Source organism: Podarcis raffonei, chromosome 1 (genome assembly GCF_027172205.1).
Source record: "Podarcis raffonei isolate rPodRaf1 chromosome 1, rPodRaf1.pri, whole genome shotgun sequence".
NCBI lineage: Eukaryota > Metazoa > Chordata > Lepidosauria > Squamata > Lacertidae > Podarcis > Podarcis raffonei.
In genome coordinates, this window is record NC_070602.1 from 97,393,577 (window position 1) to 97,410,355 (window position 16,779).

Genomic DNA, 16,779 nt, shown 5'->3' on the forward strand with positions numbered 1-16,779 from the left:
TGAGCACTGAAAGCACATGAAAAGCTCAGTCCAGCCAAGTCATACTCAGAGTAAAGCCACTGAGATCAATGGACTTAAGATTATCATAATTGATTTCAGTGGGTTTACTCTGAGTATGACTTAGTCAGATACAACTCTCAGGAAAACGTAGTGTCAATATTGTTCTCCCCTCCACCATCACCTTTTTTAAAAATACAAGTCATTCCATCTCAAATTAAAATGTGATTTGCACATCAGATAATATTTTTTCCAGATAAGTAGAAATGCTTTATGCAGAAAATTCTCCTGATTTTTGTACAGTAATGCCTAATTCTGTTGAAAGTTATAATTGTTCCCATCATCTTTGCTCTTGTGTTCTCTGCCTCTACAAAAATTGCAATACACACAGTAAGTATTTCTCAATAGATTTTTCCTGTCATGAATAGTGCTTTAATTAGTTGTTTGCTTTTTGTACTCTCAACAAACTGTATATGAATAAGGAGAATAAATTAACTACTAAATTACTCTGTTTATTAAATAATCCTGTACAATAAAAAAACCTCCTCCAAATTAATTATTTAACCTCATTGGCAGAGTTATCATTCTAATATGATTCTAAATTAAAACTGAGTTGTGGGAATTTTGTTGCTCACTTGGTTTGCTATTGAGATGGCTATACTGGAAGTTCTTTCATTTGTGCTGCACAATGATAAATGCAACATGATTGGAAGTTTAGAAATCAGTTCATGTTCTATGCATATGAATTAAATAGGAGAGATTATTTAACAAAGACAATATGTAACTAAATACCTAAGCCACAGACAAAGCAGGAGGCAGTTTTACATATCAGATATTAAATTAAATATCTGCCAAAATAACAAGCAGCTAGGCAAGCAACTTTCAAACAAACAAACAGAACAGATATTGGCATTGGAGCAAATCCTTTGCCTCAGATAAAATATAAAAAGCTGAACTGGGGAATTGGTGTCCAGCTTTCCCACCTATTTCTTGTCCTTCAGCTAAATGTCTTCAGACTGTTTTCTGCAAAGAGTTGTCATACACCACGAATGCGCGTAGATGATATTTTGCTTAAGGAAATACAGTGGTACCTCAGGTTACATATGCTTCAGGTTACAGACTCCGCTAACTCAGAAATAGTGCTTCAGGTTAAGAACTTTGCTTCAGGATGAGAACAGAAATCGGGCTCCAGTGGCACGGCAGCAGCAGGAGGCCTCATTAGCTAAAGTGGTGCTTCAGGTTAAGAACAGTTTCAGGTTAAGTACGGACCTCCAGAAGGAATTAAGTACTTAACCTGAGGTACCACTGTAAAGAGGTGGAAACTAATAATTTACAACAAGAATTTGGAGCAAAACGCAGAGGTCCTGCCAACAGCACAGTACACAGTGGCATCACCACCAGCAGGGCTTCCTCTTCCGGTCCTAAGGCCCAAGGTGGTTGATATTAGGTCCTTGGGTCCCAAGTCATTTGGAACTTCTCATGCTAGTTCAACCACCTTATGTTGGGTGCAGTAGTTCACTGGCAGCCTGTGCAGTGCTCTGAGGAGCAGTGACACATTGCCCCGCTTGGCTGCCTACTGACCAACTTGGCAGCAGCAGTCTACACTAGCTGCCAGACCATCTTCAAGGACAGTTTCACATGACATGCATTGCTGTAGTCTGGACAAGACATCACTAGGGCATGGAAGGAAAGTACAAAAACAGAAGAACATTCAAAGCGATATAAATAAAAAATTGTTCAGCAGCACATTAGAGACCAACTAAGTTTGTGCTGGGTATAAGCTTTTGTGTGCATGCACACTTCTTCAGATACACTGAAACAGAAGTCACCAGACCCTTATATATAGTGGGAGGGTGTGGTGGGATTTTTCTCAGAAGCGTAGTAGGAGGTGGGTGATTGACTCAATGGGAATAATAATAATAATAATAATAATAATAATAATAATAATAATAATTTATTTATACCCCACCCATCTGGCTGAGTTTCCCCAGCCACTCTGGGCGGCTCCCAATCGAGTGTTAAAAACAATACAGCATTAAATATTTAAAACTTCCCTAAACAGGGCTGCCTTCAGATGTCTTTTAAAAATAAGATAGCTGCTTATTTCCTTGACATCTGATGGGAGGGTGTTCCACAGGGCGGGCGCCACTACCGAGAAGGCCCTCTGCCTGGTTTCCTGTAGCTTTGCTTCTCGCAATGAGGGAACCACCAGAAGGCCCTCGGCGCTGGATCTCAGTGTCCGGGCTGAACGATGGGGGTGGAGACGCTCCTTCAGGTATGGTAAACAAAGTGATGTGCCTCAAGATGCTGGGGGTGGGGTGGAGTGGATATGGATTTTATTTCCAAAGCAGCCCGACATGTTTTGGCCAACTTGTATTTAAAGGTCTTCTTCAGAAGTTAAATTGGAAAGCAGCCTGCAGAGATTCCTGTTAGATATATCTCTCATAAACATTATAATCAAGCACCATATATGACATCAGGTATGGGGCAGCTGGGCATCGCTTGAGGAAAATGTCCTCATGAGCCAAGTTAAGGTCCCTGCTGGACCCAATAATGCATGCAAGCATAGATTCACAACACCTGCTGTTTTGTCTTAGTAAACTTGAAAGAGCTTCAACAAAAAATAAATAAATGCTGCCTTATTTTGGGAATAAGATAGATAACATCATTCTAAATAAAGTGATGTTTGGAAAATTTGGGAAAGAAGTCAGACAATTATTCTTCAATTTTAACATATTTTCCCCATATCTGCGAGAATAATTGGAGTGGATCTCAGTGAGTGGTTGAAGTTGTTTAGATCGCATATAACTGAGTTTTAAAAAAATATGAATTTGGAGTGTTCTTCGTATTGGATTGAATTGATGACATTGCTGAAATGGTTAAAGTTGTGTACAATTTTTTGCAATGTTTTGACATGTCAGGTTCTGTAAACATCCATATAAATAATAAAAACTTATTTTAAGAAATGGCATGATCTAGAATAGCCTTCCCAAACCTGATGCCCTCCAGATATTTTCAGCTACAAATCCCATTACCTATGAGTATTTACCATATTGCCTGGGGCTGAAAGGAGTTGCAACCGAAAACATCTGGAGGACACCAAGTTGTGGAACAATCTACATAATTAGAGGATTAGAGTTGACCATGGAGGTCATAGTTATGGGAAGGGGGTGCCTGCCCCTAGGAGGAACTGCCTGCTATTTTCCATCCATATGGAAACATACAGGAATTGTTATTGTTGTTGTTGTTGTTGTTGTTGTTGTTGTTGTTGTTGTTATTAAACCCCACCCATCTCACTGGGTTTCCCCATCCACTCTGGGCGGTTCACAGCATATATCAAAACATAATAAAACATGAAACATTAAAAACTTCCTGATACAGGGCTGCCTTCAAATGTCTTCTAAAAGTCTGATTGTTGTCTATTTCCTTGACATCTGAAGGGAGGGTTTTCCACAGGGAGGGTGTCACTACCGAGAAGGCCCTCTACATACAGTTGAATCATACAATCCCTGGATATGCAGAATGAGTCCATTATATCCTAATTCATTAGATCTAGAAAATATATCAAGTAGCATGGCATTGTTTAGCAATAGCATGTATAGAACACCATGCTTAGTGGCACAGATGTTAGATATGAATATACATTGACATCATGTGATGGTTCATCATCATTGCCTATAGAAGGATAACAAGGTTAACACTTTTGGGATTACAGTGGCCAAGGAGACCTGCTGCCCTATCCTAGCAAGTGCCTTCTGTTTCTTGCAATCCACAACAACCAACTACTATCCACATGTATAAAAAACAGAGTTCTGGTTTTGTTTTGTTTTGAATCTTTCCTTGAACCCTCCACAGGAGCAAGGTCCCACACATGTAAGAAGATTGTTGGATTGGTGTAAGAATATGATGCTTTAGATGCCACATGTTTGTTAATCTCTAACCCTCTTCTACTCTCTCTAGATTGTACCTAGAATTTTCAACTTGGTAACAAATGGAAAAGGGACGCGGGTGGCGCTGTGGGTAAAAGCCTCAGCGCCTAGGACTTGTCAATCGCATGGTCGGCGGTTCGAATCCCCGCGGTGGGGTGCGCTCCCGTCGTTTGGTCCCAGCGCCTGCCAACCTAGCAGTTCGAAAGCACCCTCGGGTGCAAGTAGATAAATAGGGACCGCTTACTGGCGGGAAGGTAAACGGCGTTCCGTGTGCTGCGCTGGCTCGCCAGATGCAGCTTGTCACGCTGGCCACGTGACCCGGAAGTGTCCTCGGACAGCGCTGGCCCCCGGCCTCTTAAGTGAGATGGGCGCACAACCCTAGAGTCTGGCAAGACTGGCCCTTACGGGCAGGGGTACCTTTACCTTTAACAAATGGAAATAAAGTCATATGTTTTACTAGATTCAGTGTAACCAAAGGCAGGATTTGAAGTTTGACACTTTTCAAATCAAAGACAAAATCACTAATGCATGAAATTACCTAACTGTGAAAGAAAGACAGAAAAACCAACATTTTGCTACCGTTTTAAAATATGTTCTCAGGTAATGCTCCTGCAATGAAACAGTCCCGCTACAGGATTATTATTCATGATGCTGTTAATGGAGGACAGGAATGTCCAGACACCTTGTTTGAAGAAAGGGAATGTGAAGACATCCCTCTTTGTGCTGTGTACAGGTATTATATATATATATATATGTATATAAGAATGTCTAAATATGAGAGTTGTAGTACTGTATTCACAAAATGGCCCGTAAATTTAATCCATGTTTGTGGATTCTCATTGGGACATTGAAAATAGGCTAATATCTTTTTGGAAATATAGGATGGTATCCAGCTAACTCTTTTTTGTCAGCACGTGGAATTTCTACTTGCGCAAGAAACTCCCCCATGTGCTCCTTCCCTTCCCAAATCTGCTCCAGAGGGCTGGGGTGAAACCCATAATAGCTTTAGGGGACGTACGGGGGCAACAGGAGGAGATGGGGGCAGGTTCCATTGCAAAGGCAGATATTCTTCTTCTGTATACTTTTTATCTTCAGATACAAGGCAGTAGTTCATTTTAACCTGGTTTCTGCAAATCACCGCATTGATGTTGAGTTTGGAAAGCGTGCACCAGCACTAGAATCCAACATCAATCCTCTGACTTTGTGCGGTGGTGTGGTGTCTGCTACCCTTAAACACGTGGTACCGTGTTCACTCCTGGAGAAGCCCAACCTGGATCCTATTGTTTATAACAATTAGCATCTGACTGCAAATACACATTTCTGGGGTAAAGTGGTGGAAAGAGTAGTACAGGAGAGAGTTGCAGGAGTTCCTTGAAGATATAAATCATCTGCATTCATACCTCGTGTTGCGTTTTCTTCAGGTTGAGCTTTTTCAGGTTGCGTCCTGCGGCAACCCGGAAGTACTGGAAAGGGTTACTTCTGTTTATCGCCGCTCGCATATGCGCAGACGCTCAAAATGACATAATAATAATAATAATAATAATAATAATAATAATAATAATAATAATTTATTATTTATACCCCGCCCATCTGGCTGGGCCTCCCCAGCCACTCTGGGCGGCTTCCATAAAAACCAAAAATACAGTAAAATATCACACGTTAAAAACTTCCCTGAACAGGGCTGCCTTAAGATGTCTTCTGAATGTCAGGTAGTTGTTTATCTCTTTGACATCTGCTGGAAGGGCGTTCCACAGGGCGGGCGCCACTACCGAGAAGGCCCTCTGCCTGGTTCCCTGTAGCTTTGCTTCTCGCAATGAGGGAACCGCCAGAAGGCCCTCGGCACTGGACCTCAGTGTCCGGGCAGAATGATGGGGGTGGAGACGCTCCTTCAGGTATACTGGACCCGAGGCCGTTTAGGGCTTTAAAGGTCAGCACCAACACTCTGAATTGTGCTCGGAAACGTACTGGGAGCCAATGTAGGTCTTTCAAGACCGGTGTTATATGGTCTCGGCGGCCGCCCCCAGTCACCAGTCTAGCTGCTGCATTCTGGATTAGTTGTAGTTTCCGAGTCACCTTCAAAGGTAGCCCCACGTAGAGCGCATTGCAGTAGTCCAAGCGGGAGATAACCAGAGCATGCACCACTCTGGCGAGACAGTCCGCAGGCAGATAGGGTCTCAGCCTACGTACCAGATGGAGCTGGTAAACAGCTGCCCTGGACACAGATTTGACCTGTGCCTCCATGGACAGCTGTGAGTCCAAAATGACTCCCAGGCTGCGCACCTGGTCCTTCAGGGGCACAGTTACCCCATTCAGGACCAGGGAATCCTCCACACCTGCCCGCCTCCTGTCCCCCAAAAACAGTACTTCTGTCTTGTCAGGATTCAACCTCAATCTGTTAGCCGCCATCCATCCTCCAACCGCCTCCAGACACTCACACAGGACCTTCACCGCCCTCACTGGTTCTGATTTAAAAGAGAGGTAGAGCTGGGTATCATCCGCATACTGATGAACACCCAGCCCAAACCTCCTGATGATCTCTCCCAGCGGCTGCATGTAAATGTTGAAAAGCATGGGGGAGAGGACAGAACCCTGAGGCACCCCACAAGTGAGAGCCCAGGGGTCTGAACACTCATCCCCCACCACCACTTTCTGAACACGGCCCAGGAGGAAGGAGCGGAACCACTGTATGACAGTGCCCCCAGCTCCCAGCCCCTCAAGACGGTCCAGAAGGATGTTATGGTCGATGGTATCAAACGCCGCTGAGAGATCCAGCAGAACTAGGAAACAGCTCTCACCTTTGTCCCTAGCCCGCCGGAGATCATCAACCAGTGCGACCAAGGCAGTTTCAGTCCCATGATGAGGCCTGAATCCCGACTGGAAGGGATCCAAATGGTCCGCTTCTTCCAGGCGTGCCTGGAGTTGTTCGGCAACCGCTCGCTCAATCACCTTGCCCAAGAATGGAAGATTTGAGACTGGGCGATAGTTGGCCATCGTGGCCGCATCTAAAGATGGTTTTTTAAGAAGCGGTTTAATAACCGCCTCTTTCAGCGGGTCTGGGAAGGCTCCCTCACGGAGGGAAGCATTCACCACCCCATGAAGCCCATCGCCCAGTCCTTCCTGGCTAGCTTTTATAAGCCAGGATGGGCAAGGATCCAGGAGACAGGTGGTTGGTTTCACTCGTCCAAGCAGCCTGTCCACATCCTCGGAGGTAACAGATTGGAATTGATCCCACTCAACTTGACTAGACAGAACTCTAGCACTCTCCCGCCCCGGCCCTGCTCCCACGGTGGAGTCTACTTCTTCCCGAATCTGAGCGATTTTATCTGCAAAAAACTTTGCAAAATCATTGCAGGAGAACATGTGGCCCGTACTGGGCCCCGATGTTGCAGGTGGTTCCGCTAAATTGTGAACCACCTGAAAAAGTCTCCTGCTGCTGTTTTCTGCAGATGCAATAGAGGCGGCGAAGAAATTCTTCTTCGCCGTCGCTATCGCCACTTGGTAGGCTCGACGTTGAGCTCTAACCTGTGTCCGGTCAGATTCGGAATGAGTTATCCGCCACCGGCGCTCTAGCCGTCTCAACGATTGTTTCATTGCCCTCAGATCCGTGGAAAACCACGGGGATGTCCGGGCTCCATGCAATCGGAGCATGGATTGCGCAGAAGCGGCAAATCATGACCTGCGCACACGCAGACGCAGGTTGCGTTCTGTTCATGTTGTGAATGGGGCTCCGGAACGGATCCCATTCGCAACCAGAGGTACCACTGTACCTGAATCAGTACGTACCTGTACGGACTGAATCAGCCGTGATTGTCCTGATGGCTGACCTAAATTGAGACAGGGATGAAAGGATTATGATTCTGCTTCTTGATGTCTCACTGGTTTTTGATAACATTGATCATGGGTTGGGTATTGGGGTTACTGTTCTACAGTGGTTCTACTCTTACCTACAGGGTCAAGTCTAGAGAGTTACACTGAGAGACTGTGTTTGGCCCCATGATCTTTGTGCTATGGTGTGCACCGGGTACATTCCTATTCTTATGTCCTGGGGGATTCCCTAACCCTCCATAGCAGGCTTTTGACGGGCACTGGTACTACAGTAGGAGTCTGATTTGGCAAAATTACCTCTTCCCCTGCTTTCTGGCGGTGGGAGTGTCCCATGGATGAAACTCCATTCACAGAATTTCTGGATTAAAGCCATAGTCATTAATTTATCCAATGTGACCACTTGCTCCACCCCACAATAATAATTAAAGTATAATTCAAACTATGTAATTATGTAATTAGTTTTTTTTTAAAAAAGAGCATGCTTTGAAATACCGACACATTGCTTAACCTACTGAGATATCATAGCTATCTTATCATTGAAAAAATGTGTATTGCCTGTTTGAACACTCCAAATAAATGTTTATTTTAATAAGTGATTCACATAACTCTTAAAAGTATGATTGTTTAAGTTAAGCCTGGTGTAAATTTAGGCATGTGCCAAGAGCTTAAAAACCCAAAGCACAATTTTGCACTCATCTGTGTGCATTCATCTGTATACTTTTGCAAATAAGAATGTTTTTGTTGGATTGGAGCTCAAATGGATAAATGACCCTGAGCTGGTTCATGGTTTATCATGATGAGAACATGTTGCAGTGAGCCTAAGGCTGATTCATGCTCCCCCTCTCCTCTTCCAGGGCATGCAACAATAAGAATATCTGGAGCTTCTGCTTCTGCTTTTGAGCATACTTATGTTTAGCTAAACTGTGGTTTGCTGAAGCAGACTCGCGTTCTGAAGTTGGCTTAAAAAAACAAACACAATTGCTAAGATTATCGGCATTTTGTCAGGTTTGGAAGAAAGAATGAGCTGTGGCTAATCAAAAGCTTCAGATCTGGTCATGGCAGCAGCAGATGAGGAGAGAGGAGGTGGATTTCATGAGCAGGAGGCTTGCTGCAGATGAAGCCATACTTTTTCATGTCCAAACCTGCCCATTTAACCAGTAGAAATATATGTTGTTCTCCACCTAAGTGAATGAGAGAATGCCTTCACTCCTTCTATAGCAGGAGTGAGAAGTCTTCTTCAGCCTGAGGGACACATTTTGTCATGAACCACCTTCCAGGGTCTGGATGCCAGTGGTGAGCATGGCTGGAGCTGCAGGGTGATGGATGTGTTACTGTATCGGGATAAATAAGGTGTCATTTATTGCAAATATAGGCTTCAATCAGAGGAGCCTTGGTACGTTCCAAATGTTTTGCATTGCGTCCCAAATCATGACAGCCAATGTTCAGAGAAGGAGAGACTTGGTGTTTAAAGGGTCAGGAGAATGAGACTGAATCAGAAGCTGTAATTAATGGATTGTTCTTTTCTGAAACAAATAAGTAAATCAGAGTATATAATCATAGCTCTTCTTTTGTTGCAATTCCAGCTGGAAGATCCACAAGTGGAGCTGGTGTATGTTGGTGCCAGATTCTGTAAGACAAGGTGTGCTAGGAGTCAATGAAGCATGTGGTCACGGTTTGCAGTCAAGAGGTAAGAATGCACATTTTGAAATGCTGGTTTCCAGAATATTTTTTTGTTAGCCGGCTGCACCTTATGCCATCTAACACTTGGGCTTACATTGGAGTGGGAAGCTACCTTTTTTGGGCATTCAGCCATTCCTCCAAAGGCCAGAAGTAGGCATAGCTTATTGTATATGTGTGTGTATGGATACAAGCTATAGAAACAGCAGACATATGCACATGCAGACAACACACGCACATGCACACACCTTCACACACCACCCATGCACATTCATGCACATTTAGCACACACACAGTCTTTCTCACATACAACATTGCACGCCAGTGGCGTAGCGTGGGGGGTGCAGGGGGGGCCGGCCGCACCGGGCGCAACATCTGGGGGTTAGGGTTAGGGGGCGCAAATCCACGGGTTAGGGGGCGCAAATTACTTGCCTTGCCCCGGGTGCTGACAACCCACGCTACGCCACTGTTGCACGCACGTACAAACACACACACACACACACACACTCATAGGTACACACAATCAGCATCACAGCCCTGGGATGGGGAGAGCTGGAAAGTTACGTGCATAGTAAAATGCAATCTTTCCCCCTGCCACTTGTACCAGTGCTGGGATACGGGTGGAATGCTGCCTTTTACTCAGAGAATAATGGGGTTATTTCCAACCGCACCACTGTGGTGCTAAGCGCTAAAGTTGGAGAGAAAAGATCCAGTCTTAGTTCTAATCAGCACAGCACTAAGATGGGAGATAAAGCCTGCTGCTTATACTTTAAGAGTACCTATATTTATTGCCTCCCACTCTGCTTTGTACTTTCCTTGGGTTTTTATGAAGCCATTCTGGTGACTGTTTTGGTTTTTCTTTAGTATTGTTAGTGTTACTGTATTATGATTTACTAGTGTTGTTTCCTGTTTCAAGTCTTAATAATAAAATGTATTTTTTTTAAAAAGGGGTTTTTTGTAATCTTAGTGGTGTGGTGATTAGTGCGAAGATCAGAGATTTAAGATCCTTCTACCTTCTCTTTATTTAAGATTTATTTTATGAGGCCTTTGTTGGCCACTGATAAATCAGTTGGTTTCTTTCTAACTTGTCTGTTAATCACCTAATGACTGCTGTTTTGTTTTGAGTGGTGATTTTATTGAACTTCTGGTTTGTAAAGTAATTTAGTAATTTATGCAGAATTTTTAATGCACAATCCAGTCACAAATAATTGACATGGGCAGGAAGAGGAATATAGATGCTGATGTGTCTATACACGATGCAAGAGAAGTGCATGCAACAAAAGTGTCGGTCAAGGCGCTTCCTAAAATATTCCATTGCTGACTCAAGAATGGATACAATGGAAATGGAAATGGTTGTCAATAATTAACTCCATGCTTTCTGAGGAATGACAAAAACTGTAGGAGAACTTGTCTTCCAAAAAGCATGTTATTGCATATTTTAGTATGACTTGTTGGCTCTATGAGTATTAGTTCCTGGAGCATGATAATTAAATTATAAAAGTGCAACTTTGAGAGCACTAATGTGGGAACCTGAAACAGACTGGTGCTATTGAGAGGTTAAGCACACCCCTTGATAACAGTTTTAGTACAGTAGCTGAGGTATCTGGTTGTTAGTCATTCCTGCTGGAAAAACAAACAAAACACTTTAATGGAAGGTTATCCCAGTAGAAGATGATCACATGTACAGTACCATATGTTTGAAAGTTTAGAATTTCAGTTTTTAGTGATGAGCTGTAACATGTGCATAATTTGGGAGCAATAAAAAAAAGTCTGTGCAGGGAATTGAAGTAAGTAAATGTTTTAGAAAAGTAGAGAATAAAGTTACCTGGGAGGTTTGGTTACACGAATTTTCATTTCAGAGGTATGAAGGCAGTTGCTTCTATTGGAATATCATCCCAGATTTATTTCTCTTTCTATTTGCTTTATGATTTGTTGTTCTTGGTTTCTTTTCCCAGTAGATATGTGAGCTGTCTGGATTCATTGTCAAAACTTTAAATCCTTTTGTAAGACTTAGGTTGGTTTTTGTTGTTGGGTTTTTTTTAAAGATAAAAAGATTCCAAAACAAAACTCTTATACTTTCCAAGTTGATGTTCAACATCTCCCTCTGCAAATCTGAGTTTATGTTTGTGAAATAATAGTCATGGATATTTATTAGGACAAGTTCTAAAGAAACCTTTTTTTAAAAACTAAACAAACAGTTCCCAATTATCTCCTCCATTTTAAGTCAGTTGAAAACATGCAAAGAGTTGGATGATATGGACTACAAAGAACTTCCAAATTGCTTTTGGGTTCTGTAGCGCATTGGGGAGACAAATTGAATTAAAACAATTCTCATAGATGGGCAGCGGAGGGATAAGAACAAGAAATGTGAGAAACAAGGTACTAGGATGTGGGATTAGATATCATTGTCCATTTAACATGGGTAGCTCAATAGTACAGTTTCCTCATCTTGGCCAGTGGTGAGGTAACATTTTACATTGTCTCTGGAACCAAGAGACCTAAGAACTCTGCTTGCAGAATATCTATTTGTTTGTTTTGGGTTTTTTAATTATGTATTTCATGTTTTTTATCTTGTATTTTTATGTTGTGAACTGCGCTGGGATTGTCGGGTGAAGGGTGGTGCTCAAATCTAATAAATGTGACGTCTCACCAGTTAAGCAAAATACATTAAATGTTGTGGTGCTCTGTGGGTGGGACAATCTGTGAGGTGAGGGTGGAGGTCTTAGCAAGGTGTGAGGAGATAGGTGCAAGGAGGAGATGGTTAGGTGCAAAGGGATGAGGGTTTAGCCAGATGTGGGGGAAATGATGGCAGAGGGGCTGCTGGTTAAGCAAGGTGGGGGAAGAGAAATGAGAAGTGTGGCGTATATACTGTAGATATAGATATAGATATAGATTTTTCAGTCATCCCAGGGCATGGCCAAGAAATAACTCTAAAACAACAAGATAATAAACTAGGTACTTAATGTAAGCAGAAATTACCACTTTCTACCAATATTATAATTCTTTTGAGGTTAAAATATCCTTGACATATCCTTGCTTGGTAGTTACATGAACTTATTTACTAATTATGAGTCATTTCCTGAAAATAATATTTCAAAATTGAGCGTGTACATCTAAGGTTACATTTATGATTGGTGATAAGTGGTAGAGCAGTCATTTAAGGTTTCGCTATAGCAACCTTGTGGCAGAAAATGAATCACTGTCCTGTTATTTAAGGGTTCTAAACAATGACTCTTGCATGTAAAGGGGCACCGTAACTTAAAATACTTTTGTGTGTGTAAGAAATTCGGGGGGGGGGGGTTGTATAGATAATTTTCTGGTTCAGAATATAGTTGTGGGGCTTCTGAAGCTACCACTCCAAAAGAAAGAGCTCCTGTCCTTTGTTGGACACACTAGACTCCTGCACTGATGTGCAAACTCTGTGCAGTGTCAATGGGGGCTGAGCTGTCCTTTCCCACTCCCCTCAATGTACCAGCCTGCCTGGAGTTCTTCTCTTAGATTACATGTTTATGTAGCTGCCTACACTTACAGAGCCTGGTGCTCTATTTTGTGGCATTTGCACTTCGATTTTGTAGCGGTATGAATGGAACCTAGACATTTTTATTTATTTATTTTTTGCATTTCGGCTGTTCCTGTGCAAACACTGGGTTGCCATTCTGCTTGTGCAATGGAACTGCCCCCTCCTCTCCTGTTCCCTGCAGCCTCCAGCCCCATGCACTCTCAAAATGTGCTTCATAGAGTTGGTAGACCCTCTAGAGTAGATTTTGTGGATGCACACAGAGAGGAGAGGAAGTCCCACTGCACAAGTGGAACTATGCACTTGCAACATTGGATGCAACCCATTGTCTCCAATACATGCACTTAGGGAGAAAAGAAAATGGCCTGGTGCAGCCTCAAACCTCCTGACTGCACACAGATTTTGACCACATGTATATAGCTTAAATCCTCTCCTTATTGAATGTTAGAGAACTGGAACTCCTTATGTGTCAGTTGCAATTTTAGTAGCACCGCTCTGGTTGCCACTGCATAGGCTCCCCCCCCTTAACTGTAGTCACCCCAACATCATTTGCAGCCACATATTTTGACAGTAGAGCTCTGGAAATGATCCACTGGAAACAAATGAGTTCTTAGAGCAATTCAGGACAGACTCTCCAGATCTCAGAGTTTCTGAAAGAACCCCTTTCTACCTTCTTCTGCATCTGAGAACCTCCTGGGGGGGATAAATAATTGGCCATGCCAGTATACAATAAATTAATCAGTTAACTTTAAATGACTGCATACGAAACTATCATTGATGACCTGATTATTATTATTTTTGCAGAAGTCCTGGGTACACATTAACCTTGGGGAAATCTGTAAAGGATTGCCATTGCCATTACTATCCATTAGACAAGTGCTTGAATTACAGCACAATTTTATTTCACCTTGCTAATTCACTGCTTGCTATAGTCTTATGTCACATCCACTTTTTCATCTAGGGTTTTTATCATAATAAATTCATTCATGTTCTTAAGATAGAACAGCGATTTAAATAATTGGATGGTTATATGGTCAGAAGGGTGGGGAAAGGAATATATCTATCTAGTATCTTTTTCTGCTTTCAGTTCCTATTACATGTACACCAGTTAAGTATTGTTTTTATGTTATTAATCTTCACTCAAATGTAAAAATACAGTGGTACCTCAGGTTACAGACGCTTCAGGTTACAAACTCCGCTAACCCAGAAATAGTACATCGGGTTAAGAACTTTGCTTCAGGATAAGAACAGAAATCGTGTGGCGGCAGTGGGAGGCTCCATTAGCTAAAGTGGTGTTTCAGGTAAAGAACAGTTTCAGGTTAAGAACGGACCTCCAGGACGAATTAAGTTCTTAACCCGAGGTACCATTGTATTGCCTTTTTTGTAGCCATCAAAATAACAGCTTGTGCATGTTGAGTCAAATTAAATGCTTTCTTCAAAGGTGTCCTTTATATCCTGCAGACCAAAGAGTCCCTCTGTTTTAAAAACATTCCTAAGAAGATGGATCCCTGTTTCATGTTATGCCCCTAATTCAAGGACAAAGCAGAGCTTTTCCAAAGCCATCTTGTTTATTTTCTTGTCAATGCTATCAGCCCCATTCTAAACATGTATAGTTGGGAGTAAGTCTCACTAGGACTTTCATGTGGAATATTAAAGGTGACTCCAACATTGCAAGCTGCCCTCGTCTAGAAGCAAAAGCGTTTGAACTCCTCCTCACAACCGCACTAGAACAGGGGGTGGCGAGTGCAGAGGCCTGAGGCTCACTGTGGTTCATTCTTGCAATGCTAAACTTCACTTTAACATTAAGTGCAATCTAGCCCAAAATTGTTCTATCAACACTCTGAAAACCAAGAAAAGTCTTTATAGCAATCTGACCTGACAGTGATATGTGCAGTGTTACATTTTAACCAAAGGCAATTTAGTAATGTGCCGAGTTTCAGTAAAAGGAAGATGATAAACATTGTGTCAGGCAAAATTATACACGTGACTTCAGTGCAAAAATAGGCAATGTTCCCCCTCTGATGGCTTTTTATATATAGTACTTGCATATGAAAAGTAAGGCACAGGGAGGCCGGAGTTTAGAGCACCAGACTTCTATCCAAACTGGGTGTTTTCTCCTAGCATAATACAGAAGACTTGAATTACAAGATAAATGCCTTATGCAAGAAACATTAACAAAATCAAAAATAATGAGAGCAAAAGACTTGAAGGGACATCAAAGCTTTTCACACTATGGCTTTCTCCGTTAATGGGAAGGGATGAGAGACCCACCACCAGATCAATGAGAAATGCGCCTGTTAAAGTCAGGTCTAAATGTACACAGTTCAGAAGCGATATTAGCATTTCTCACTCATCATCAGACAGCTGGTTGTGTGGAAGCTTTATTTAATAGTTTAGGGAAAATAAAGGCCACTTTTGTTTAAGGTGCTCCTACTTTAATGTGGAAAATGGTGAAGGGGTGATGAGAGAGTGCAGGGATCCTTTTAAATATCATTCCTTCATTAAGTTTGGTCCTCCTTAGATTTCTTTTATCTACTGTGCAGTGCCTTTGATTCAAGCGACCATCTTAGGCAGTGTATTCCTCCCTTCTTTTTCTTTCTGTTGTTTTTTTTAAGTGACAACAGAGCACTAAGCAAGAGTATATAGTAGATGAAAGATGTCTTTAGAGATCCAAACTGTTCAGGGACTTGCTCAAGAGGATGAAAGACATAATGAGAGAGGAAATGAACAGCAATCTCTCTTGAACACTGAAGTGAGTTTCTTCTAGTTGTTATTCACTTTACACTATTTCATAGTGAAACTGCTATTCCTCTGTTTAAGGGTTGTGTCGTTCCAGTGGCCTGGTTGAGACATTTCACAAGGATTGTTTTGTCAGAACAGAATTTGGCTCCTCCTTATTTGAATTTGGTATAGTATTTGGTAATCGGCTGTGGCCTGTGGGTAGCATTCTGAGGAGAACGAGACATGAAGACTCACAAGCCATGGATTAAAGCCAATAGTAAGAACCAAAGTCCAAACCAAGAGGCAGGATCAAGATGTAACCCATAAATCTGGATATTGGTATATGCACCCTTTTTATGAATGACACGTGTCAACAACAGAAGTATGGCTTCCAAATTTAAGTATAAAGACATGGCAGGCCATGGGGGACATTGTGTTTTGTAGCCTGGAAATATTGAGGGTAAGGGAGAGAAATCCCAGAGGGTAAGGGGACACAAGTTGCGAACATACAGGAGTAGGCCACACCAGAAAAAGCATGGCTTGACTGGTAGCTAATTGGATTCTTTTTTTCTGTGAAGGAGGAAGAGGGAGAGAGGCAAAGGCAAGGGTGGTGGGAAAACTTCTTTTGCCATATAAGGAGAAAGGACGGCACTGGGGATTTGGCAGGCTGTCATGGATGCTTAGATGCAGCAAGGCAAGCTTGGGATGTAAATAGGGCTGGGTAAATCTGCCCTTAAGAGGGCAGGTAATTAGGGAGAGAAAGCAAGCGACTGAAGTAGAAAAGTTGTAATGCGAATATTCCCTTCTTCAGAGAAAGGGGGAGTGAAGAACTTCCCTTTCAGTTGCTCATGGTGACATGAAAGTTCAAGGCTAGGCCTGAATGCCAGAGACCTTAAGGCCAGGACTGCCCTTCCTTGACAGACTACAGGTTATTTCCTTTCCCATACAACAGAGACAGATGGGGAAAGAAATGTAGATAAGACTGTTTAGGTTCCTTTTGGCCCTGTGCTGGTTCAGTTCCCAAAGCAAGTTATGTGGGATCATTGACCCCCCCCAACTGAAAAGGCTTCAAAGGTGAAGCTTGATGGTGTCCCCTTCCTTGGGTTCAATCTA

The 16,779-nt window shown here is 42.5% G+C and overlaps 1 protein-coding gene across 4 annotated transcripts in view; it reads left to right on the plus strand.

Annotated features, from left to right (window-relative positions):
* Positions 1 to 16,779, plus strand: part of THSD7B (thrombospondin type 1 domain containing 7B) — a 367,181-nt gene that overhangs the window by 222,540 nt on the left and 127,862 nt on the right. For all 4 annotated transcript variants that reach the window (XM_053405725.1, XM_053405703.1, XM_053405718.1 and 1 more), the window contains 2 exons: positions 4,527 to 4,659; positions 9,335 to 9,438. In XM_053405725.1, the coding sequence (XP_053261700.1) occupies positions 4,527 to 4,659; positions 9,335 to 9,438 (237 nt within the window). The remainder of the gene's footprint in view (positions 1 to 4,526; positions 4,660 to 9,334; positions 9,439 to 16,779) is intronic.